General features: G+C 45.7%; 1 protein-coding gene across 2 annotated transcripts; it reads right to left on the bottom strand.

Moving 5' to 3' along the window:
* Window positions 1–22: 22 nt before the first annotated feature.
* LOC130519688 (ribonuclease inhibitor-like) lies at window positions 23–3,909 on the bottom strand. Of its 2 annotated transcripts, XR_008948427.1 has the most exons (6): window positions 3,750–3,909; window positions 3,466–3,639; window positions 1,464–1,637; window positions 1,084–1,257; window positions 380–552; window positions 23–173 (listed from the first exon to the last, which is right to left on the bottom strand). XR_008948427.1 is itself a non-coding variant. In XM_057023185.1 (5 exons), exons 1-5 carry the CDS (start codon window positions 3,872–3,874, stop codon window positions 83–85), a joined length of 738 nt encoding a protein of 245 aa, XP_056879165.1. In that variant the 5' UTR covers window positions 3,875–3,909; the 3' UTR covers window positions 23–82. The 2 variants fall into 2 exon arrangements, 1 of the variants encoding a protein (XP_056879165.1); XM_057023185.1 differs by lacking the exon at window positions 380–552.
* Window positions 3,910–10,000: the final 6,091 nt, after the last annotated feature.

Raw genomic sequence — 10,000 nt, forward strand, 5'->3', positions numbered from 1 at the left:
CTCAGAGTTTCCAGTCGGCAGTTTGGATCCTGGAGAAAACCACAGAGCAGCTTCACTCCTGAATCCTGCAGCTGGTTCAGACTCAGGTCCAGTTGTCTGAGATGGAGGGATTGGACCTCAGCGCCGAGGCCAGAGAGCCACAGCTGATCTCTGATAACCTGCAGAGCTCTAATCTGAAAAATGCAGGATGAGGTTATACGGTGCAGGTCTGCATGTTATCTGCGTCAGTACTAAACCTACGTTAGTTCTTAGTTGGGTCAGACCTGAATTCACGATATTCCAAGGAATTTTTTTAATGTGGTGCATCACAGCAGTGTTGAGAACAGCCTCACTTCACCATCTTAGCAGCTGGTATATAGGTAGAAAAATGAAGACTGACCTGAGCCTCTCCAGTTTACAGTTTGGACTCTCCAGTCCAGAACAGAGCCGCTTCACTCCTGAATCCTGCAGCTTGTTCCACCTCAGGTCCAGTTCTCTGAGATGGGAGGATTGGACCTCAGCGCCGAGGCCACAGAGCCACAGCTGATCTCTGATAAGCTGCAGCTCCTTAATCTAAATAAAGAAGGGAAACTTTTATAAGGTTATAAGTGAAACCAGTATTAATCTGAAAGGTTAATCAAAGGCATGATCTGTAAATATTTAATTTAGTTCCAGGTTAAAAAATGATAGTAATATGTAATTACCACAATTCCAACCTCTCAGGTTTGCACTGTTCCAGAGGAGAATATATATTGTTCTGGCCCTCACTCTTCCCAGGTTCTCCCACCTCTTTCCCTCCCGTCTCATCATGGAGATCCATCTCACCTGTGGCTCATCTTTAAAGGCACAACCTGTCTTAGATGACTTCCTGTCTCCCTCACCATCTCCCTCCTCGTTGGCTGGTGTCTACCAGGCACCCTCACCTAGTTTTGTCTAATTTTGGTTACCATCTGTCGGCTTTTTCATTGTCCTTAAATCAATTTATCATGAATAAGTGGTCCCCGTGTGGCCCCCCCTCCTGAAGGAACTGGGCACAACACACACACTCAGAAAGTGTGAGGACCCTCGGATGGAATAATGGACATTTTTGAGAATGGTGTTTACCTCAGAGTTTCCAGTCGGCAGTTTGGAAAGTGGAGAAAACCACAGAGCAGCTTCACTCCTGAATCCTGCAGCTGGTTCTCACTCAGGTCCAGTTCTCTGAGATGGGAGGGATTGGACCTCAGCGCCGAGGCCAGAGAGCCACAGCTGATCCCTGATAAACTGCAGTCAAACAATCTGAAAAATGCAGGATGAGGTTATACGGAGCAGGTCTGCATGTTATCTGCGTCAGTACTAAACCTACGTTAGTTCTTAGTTGGGTCAGACCTGAATTCACGATATTCCAAGGAATGTTTTTAATGTGGTGCATCACAGCAGTGTTGAGAACAGCCTCACTTCACCATCTTAGCAGCTGGTATATAGGTAGAAAAATGAAGACTGACCTGAGCCTCTCCAGTTTACAGTTTGGACTCTCCAGTCCAGAACAGAGCCGCTTCACTCCTGAATCCTGCAACGTGTTGGAGCTCAGGTCCAGAACCCTCAGATGGGAGAGGTTGGACTTCAGAGCTGAGGCCACAGAATCACAGCTGGTCTCTGATAAACTGCAGCCACTTAGGCTTAAATAACAATTATTTTGAGAGAAGACAAATAAAAATCAACATGTACCAGAGCAAAACACAGCTTCCAAGCAACAAACCTCTGGTCCTGCACCGGCTTATCTGCCGTATGTTCCTATTTTGGGTTCTTTCAGGGCGGTTGGACAAGATCTCCAGCGTATGTAAAGTGTGTGTAGGTCAAAATACCTTCCAAGTTTGTGAGACCACATTTCTCAATAGCACTCAACTCTTGTCAGGAGTTGGGACAAAGCGACCCACTCCTGACAGCTTGTGGGCGATGCTGCAGCGACCCTGCAATCCCTACACTCTCTGGTGAAACCAAATCAAAGGTTTTAGACACTGCTGGATGCTGGAAGGGTGGCTATAGTCTGGACGCAGAGTTCCCCTGACTGCACATTTCTCCAACAATGATTGGCAGCTGGTGTCACTTGTTCTCCAGATGAGAGAAGGAAAGAGAGCCCCCCCACAGTGTGTTTGATTGCCCCACTGCAAGCTCAATGCTGCCAGAAAACATTGCAGGAGCATCAATTCCCCTCAGGGCATCAACAAGGACCTCAGGAAAAGGTGCAGCTGCCACCTACTAGAGACAAGCACACTGAGCTGAGATTCAAAGCCCTCTCCTCCCAAGAGAAGAGCTTGTTTGTTGGAGGCTCTTCTGGGCGATACCTGGTGCCACAGCTCCAGCTCAGCCCGTCTCTGGAGCTGAGGTGGAGCTGAGCAAGTTTCATGGTTCTCCACCACTTCCTCTGGCTGAGGACCTTCTCAGCTGGTGGTTTCTGCTCCACCTTCCAAGTTGAGCAGGTGATACTTCTGCATTCCTGCCACCAGGGTCTCTGCAGAAAGAGTCTTCTCTACTGTTTTATATTAGATTGTATAAAATTAGGATTTTTGGTTGATCTCTTAGATGTTGTTGACTAAGAGCAGGTTTTTCTTTAATAACATAGAAAGATTCGATGAGAAGAGCAAATGTATTATTTTATGAGCTACTTCCACTACTATTATATACACATACTTCCATATTGTCTTAGATTGCAGCTGCATTTATTGCATCGTTCATAGAAAGTCATATTTGTGAGGAGAAAAACTCCAATAAGGTCATTTTCTTTAATGACCATTACAACAGGAGGAGGCGATGAACAAATAGATTTATATAAAAATGTGTGAAAACTTATGGATGGAAACCTTTTTAAAATGGCTGCATTGTGTAGAATCGGTGTAGAATCAACTTGTTGACTTCTGATTTGGACTCCAATGGAAGTGAGGTGCAACAATTGTGGATGCTGAAAGCTTCAGATCTTCATGAAGGTTTCTGTGGTTGGACTGACCTGCTGCCCCTTTAAGAGGGAGGCAGGTTTGGGCTTCTGGCTGGAATGAAGCCACCTCAGATGAGAATGACTGCAGGCTTTCGGTACCAAGGTTTAACAGGGGGCTCACTTCACACTTGGGCTTTTCTCTTTTTTGGGATGGCTTTTCTCAGGAGAGAAGGGGCATGGCACACTGCAGCAGCTTTCTTTTTGGGTTTGCTAGTTTTCCTTCTGATCTTTAAAAGACAGGAAGAACCATTTTTGATTGGTCTGAATGTTTGGGCGGTTTTGTGGCCAGCCTAAAATAAAACAAGACAAATCTACAACTGATACTTCCTTTCTAGTCATTGATGACCATCCTCACATGGGACAGATTTCCACAACCAATTTAATGCTGCAAATCTGTCCTGTGTGGTCTTTTTTCTGAGAACTGTAACACTACGTTTATAACAAAGATCAAACATGGAAACATTTATTGTCTAACTAGTTACACCTGGGAAAGTACTGGATCATCTCTGACTGACCTGAGAGTCTCCAGCTTACAGAGAGGATCCTGGAGAGCACCACAGAGCAGCTTCACTGCTGGATCCTTCAGCTGGTTAAGACTCAGGTCCAGAACCCTCAGATGGGAGGGATTGGACCTCAGCGCCGAGGCCAGAGAGCCACAGCTGATCTCTGATAAACTGCAGTACCACAGCCTGGAAAAGGAATAAATGGGGCAAATAAAAACACATTTCTAAATCAGAAAATGAAGAGAAAAGCAGAAAATGTAAAGAAATTTAGAAAAGACCAACAGAGGCCTCCTGACCTGAGCGTCTCCAGTCTGCAGTTTGGATGCATCATTCCAGAAGACAGTAACTTTACTGCAGCATCTGTCAGGCTTTGGTTCCAGCTTAAGCTCAGCTCCCGTAGATGAGAAGGGTTTGACGTCATTGCTGAGGCCACAACTTCCCAATGACTCTTTGAAAGAACATACCAAACAGTCTGTTGTGTATGAAACAAAAATAGTGAGTCAAACTTTGGGATTTCTCATCAACTCATCTGAGAATCTACCTCAACACAAATGTAGCTCATTTCCTGGAAAAGCTAAATTCAACACCGTAGAGCAACAGTTTGAACGACCATCAGATCTGAAATGCAACTGAATTATTCTCAACATTTGTCTTATTTTAGAACAGCTCATAATTACTCAATATTTAAAATGATTATAGCAAATGGTTTAAAGAAACGTGCATCTTTTTATCTGTCTATCGGCTCTTTGGATATTTTGCATTTCATCCAATTTGTACGATGGTGCGTCAAGTCTTAATTCAGCGATCCGATCGATGACATCAGAGTCTCTGGTTGCATCGATTGCCCTCAGCTTCTGTTATATCTGCCTGTTTCCCTTCAAATCATTTTCACTGCACCTTTTGTTGCTAGTGATGAAGTTGCCACCTAACGGGTGTGGAAAGGGTCCAACAACTTTGTGGGTCACATAAAGGCTCCAAACGGAACCGCCACAAAGACCTAAAACACCCATTTAAACCAACGAGGCGGCTGTTTTTACGTTGAACAAATGAAGCAAAATAGTCACGAGTCATTAGTTAAAATGTGTTTTTCTGTCGTTAGAATACGATGTATACAAACAAACAAAAGTGATTTAATGACATGACAGTAATTTCATGATAGTCAGTTAACTTGTGGCTCCTATTATTCCTGCCTTATGTTGATTTGTCTGGATTGACCTTTGAACTTATATCCAGCCAGTGTTGAACATTTCTGGATGAATTGTCGTTGTTTTTAATTTATGGACGCTGCAATGGAGATAAAGAATTGAAGGAATGACCACTGGAGGGGGTATTGCTACCTGACATGATCCACTCGCTTGATTTAAACGCCGATGTCTGGCCCCAAAAATCTTTACTTACTCGAACTTCCTGCAGTTTCTCACAGCTGGAATCAGGCGACGTTCTCCCTCCTCTGAGGTGTTGTACTGCTGCAGGTTCAGCTCATCCAGAACCTCCTCTGACATCTGCAGCAGGTAGGCCAGAGCTGAACAGTGGATCTCTGACAGTTCCCTCTCTGATTTCTCCCTTGACTTCAGGAACTCTTGGATCTCCTGATGGACTGACTGATCCTTCATCTCCATCAGACAGTGGAAGATGTTGATGCTTCTGTCTGGGGAGATTCCATCACTGTTCACCTCCTTCAGGTTGTTGAGGACCTTCTGGATGGTTTCTGGGTGGTTCTCCATCTGATCCAACAGTCCACCCAAGATCCTCTGATTGGACTCCAGAGAGAGACCATGAAGGAAGCGAACAAACAAGTCCAGGTGGCCATTTTTACTTTTGAGAGATTTCATTAGTGCTCTCCTGAGAAAGCCAACAAGAGATGTGGCTGGATTGTTTTTTGCAAACATCAATGTAAACCTGGAAAAGGGGTTTGGTTCAGAATATTCTAGGAACTGACTTATAACCGCTGTGTCTTTCCTGGTGTAACGGTGGAACATGTAGACGGCAGCCAGAAACTCCTGAATGCTCAGATGAACAAAGCAGTAGACTGATTTCTGGAAGATCACACTCTCTCTCTTGAAGATCTCTGTACAAACTCCTGAGTACACCGACACCTCGGAGACGTCCAGTCCACATCGCTCCAGGTCTTCTGAGTAGAACATGATGTTTCCTTTCTCCAGATGTTCAAACGCCAGCCGACCCAACTTCAGAAGGAGTTCTTTATCAGCCTTAGTCAGTTCCTCTGGTCTCTGCTTTCCTCCATACTTCTGCTTCTTCCTCTTTATCTGAACCCTCAGGAAGTGTGAGTAGAGGTCAGTCAGGGTTTGGGGCAGCTCTCCTCTCTGGTCTCTGGTCATCATGTCCTCCAGAACTATAGCAGTGATCCAGCAGAAAACTGGGATCAGACACATGATGTGGAGGCTCCTGGAGGCCTTGATGTGTGAGATGATTCTCCTGGACAGATCTTCATCACTGAACCTCCTCCTGAAGTACTCCTCCTTCTGGGAGTCAGTGAAGCCTCGTACTTCTGTGATCCTGTCAACACACGAGGGAGGAATCTGATGGCTGCTGCAGGTCTGGAGGTGATCCAGATGAGAGCTGAGGGAAGCAGGTTCCCCTGGATGAGGTTCACCAGGAGCACCTCAACTGACGATACTTGTGTGACATCAGAGATGAGCTGATGCTTGTTGAAACCCAGTGAAAATCTGCTTTCATCCAGGCCATCAAAGATGAACAGAAGTTTCCAGACAGTCAGATCTTCTGCTCTGATCTTCTGTAATGTTGGATGGAAAACATGAAGCAGTGAGAGAAGACTGTGCTGCTCATCTCTGATCAAGTTCAGCTCCCTGCATGAGAGCGGAAGCACCAGACTGATGTCTTGGTTCTCCAAACCTTCTGCCCAGTCCAGACTGAACTTCTGCACTGAGAAGGTTTTTCCAACGCCGGCGACACCGTTGGTCAGAACCACTCTGATGTGTCTCTGTTGCTCCGATAAGACTTTGAAGATGTCCTGGCACTTGATTGGAGTGTCCTGGATGTTCTTCTTGGAGGTTCTCTCAAGCTGTCTCACCTCATGTTGTGTGTCCACCTCCTCACTTTGTCCCTCAGTGATGTAGAGCTCAGTGTAGATCGTGTTCAGCAGGGTTCCACTTCCTGCTTCATGAGTTCCTTCAGTCACATGTTCACATCTTCTCTTCAGACTGATCTTATGACCTTCTATCACCTCCTGCAGATCACTTCCTGAACATAAGTAAACCAATGATTTCCATCTTTAATAAATCATCAACACAACTACAAATTCATGACATCACAAATTAAATCTCATATTGAACAGTTTTACTTTGTTTGGGCTTCATTTCAGCATCTCCAGATCTGCTTCCAGATTGTGAACAAGAGGACTCTCCTGGTGGAGCTGCCTGGTCCCAGTTTGATAGGATGTGCTCCCCCCTCTCACTATGAAACACATCTCTATTAGTCCTTTGATTTATAGGATGAAAGAACCTGATCAAGACTCAATATTGTTCCAGCATTTATGTCTGAATTCATCTTTCAGTTTAAACCTGATTCTTGTTTCTAATCAACAATATTCACATTAAGTCTGTAACTATATGACTGTCTGAGGTTTAAGTGTTAAACATCTCCAATAATAAACTCACAACCTGCTGCTGTTAATGTGACTAACAGCTGCCACACAAACACATCATCACGCTTTAGTTTTCTTACATTTCCTCTGAACCTCTGAAGTTTATCATTCTATTTTTGGACCGGTCACTCTTCAGGGACACACAGCTGGGCACTGTGGACTCTGCTCTGTCCTCGTCCATCCTGAGGAAACATCAGAAATAGTGATGAGACTGTGATGAAGGTAAATAATCTGGAGAGGTTGTAGTTCAATAATCCCAATTCACTGCATTTTTATCAAACAGGAACATTTCTAATACATTCTGGATAACAACTGAATCAATAAATCAATGATGTCTCTGTATCATTTTCATGTGTTCAGAGTTTAAGCTGCTTTTTTTAACTGTTCCCTGCAGTGAGAAAAGAACTGGCACCTTTTCCAGCCCCTCATCCTGCAGCACTGAATGTGCTCTAAAGTTCTTTCCAGAGCAAACGTCTCTGCACTTGCAGCAACATGTTGTAGTCATGGATCCGTGAGGAGAACCGGATACAGGAAACGCCCCCACTTTGATCCCAAACCCAACTGGTGGCCAACGGTGGTCCGGCAACGACGGGGACGCTGGTCCATCGGGCCCACAACACTGGTTTTCCACAGGCCAACATGGTGAAAGGACTGTCTTCAGCTCAGCCACTAAATTATCTGGTGCTACATAAACATACTAGTCAGGACTTTTTAACTTCCCTCCTTTGTTCCCCTCTTCAATTATTTCTATAATCCAAGTCCTCAAAGATCACTGCTCTATTTAAAATAGATGAAAGAAATGACACCCACTCCTGCATTTCTTTCACAGTGGTTCCACAACATAGAACAATGGGAGAAAACGTGCAACATGAACCCAAAATCCTGTTGGTGTCCTGTGATCCTGTGTGGATTTAGTTATTTAGTTTATTGTCTTAAATTGGTCCGGCTGAGAGATGCTAACTTGCACACGATTAGATGTTGTTTGACAGGTAATACCAAAATATCCAGCTGTGACCTGGAACGTTGAACAGCTCTAATAACTCTAAGAGCTTTTCACCTGTCACAAAAAAGTTTTAAAATGTTGTTATACCTGTTAAGACTCTCTAACAACGTTAACAGCATAATACTCTCTTCTGCCCTCGGCTAAGCGCGTTAGCATCGGCAGCGAGCTAAACATATGGCTTCAGTAACCACTCGTGAAGCGTTCTGTGGTTTTTACCGATCCACTTTATTTTTGTAAAACTGCAAGAAAAGGATCACAATACTTAACTTTGGTTTCAATGTAAAAACGTACATTTTGAGTAGCGGCTACAATCGTAAAAGATATTACTTACAGATTATGCCTTTGAGAAGTGCAAAAGTAAAAGAAGTAACCGGATTGGATCCAAGAGCGGCCCGTTTTCCGTGTTCCGCAGCACTTTATCTGTCTCCACGCTACTCCACTAAATGGCAGCGCGACAGGATCGACTGTAAATTGACAACTTACATCTAACAAACAAACCTCCGGAAAAGGAACAAACAACACAAAACTGAGGGACAGAACATACTCCCTTTACACTCAGCTTGTCGCTCTTCCTGCTTCGTCTGAACAGAATACTTTCACTTTCACTTTTACAACCTAATCAACAGCTTTATGGCGTTTATATTACTACCATTAAAGCATTCTGGGAGGGTTTAAAGTTCTTTTAGGATCAGTAACAAAGAGCAGAAAAATAAACTAAACTTCACTTAGAAAGACTATTCAATCAACTATAACTAAAGCCAGACTATAAGAAAGTTAAATAAGACCGATTCATTTATAATGTATAACGATGATTCTACGCTGGTCTACTACCTGCCCCCAGACAGTCAGTGCAGAGTCCCAGAACGTCCTGAAGCCAGCGTCAGGCAGATGAACAGTCTGGGACCTTTTCAGAATCACAGCTACATGAACTGAGTTAACCTTCAACAGCACCCAAAGAATCAGACATTATAGCTGAATATCACGTCAGCACGGGACAACACAGCTAATAAAGCAGCAAACATCTGTCACACTCTGCTCCAGCCCATGGACTCAGCACTGCTCACACCTCACCCTCTGATCACACACCCGCCCTCACCCTCTGATCACACACCCGCCCTCACCCTCTGATCACACACCTGCCCTCACCCTCTGATCACACACCCGCCCTCACCCTCTGATCACACACCCGCCCTCACCCTCTGATCACACACCCGCCCTCACCCTCTGATCACACACCCGCCCTCACCCTCTGATCACACACCCCCCCTCACCCTCTGATCACACACCTGCCCTCACCCTCTGATCACACACCTGCCCTCACCCTCTGATCACACCCCGCCCTCACCCTCTGAACACACACCCCCCCTCTCTCACCCTCTGATCACACACCCGCCCTCACCCTCTGATCACACACCCGCTCTCACCCTCTGATCACACACACCCGCCCTCACCCTCTGATCACACACCCGCCCTCAGTCACTGATCACACACCCGCCCTCATCACTGATCACACACCCGCCTCAGTCACTGATCACACACCCGCCCTCACCCTCTGATCACACACCCGCCCTCACCTTCTGATCACACACCCGCCCTCACCCTCTGATCACACACCCGCCCTCACTCACTGATCACACACCCGCCCTCACCCTCTGATCACACCCACCGCCCTCACCCTCTGATCACACACCCGCCCTCACCCTCTTATCACACACCCGCCCTCACCCTCTGATCACACACCCCCCCTCACCCTCTGATCACACACCCTCCTCAGCACCCTCTCACCCTCTGATCACACACCCACTCTCACCCTCTGATCACACACCCGCTCTCAGTCACTGATCACACACCCGCCCTGTGTGGTGTGTGTGTGTGTGTGTGTGTGTGTGTGTGTGTGTGGTGGAGGGGAGAGTATGGGG

This window comes from Takifugu flavidus, unplaced genomic scaffold (assembly GCF_003711565.1).
Source record: "Takifugu flavidus isolate HTHZ2018 unplaced genomic scaffold, ASM371156v2 ctg1094, whole genome shotgun sequence".
NCBI lineage: Eukaryota > Metazoa > Chordata > Actinopteri > Tetraodontiformes > Tetraodontidae > Takifugu > Takifugu flavidus.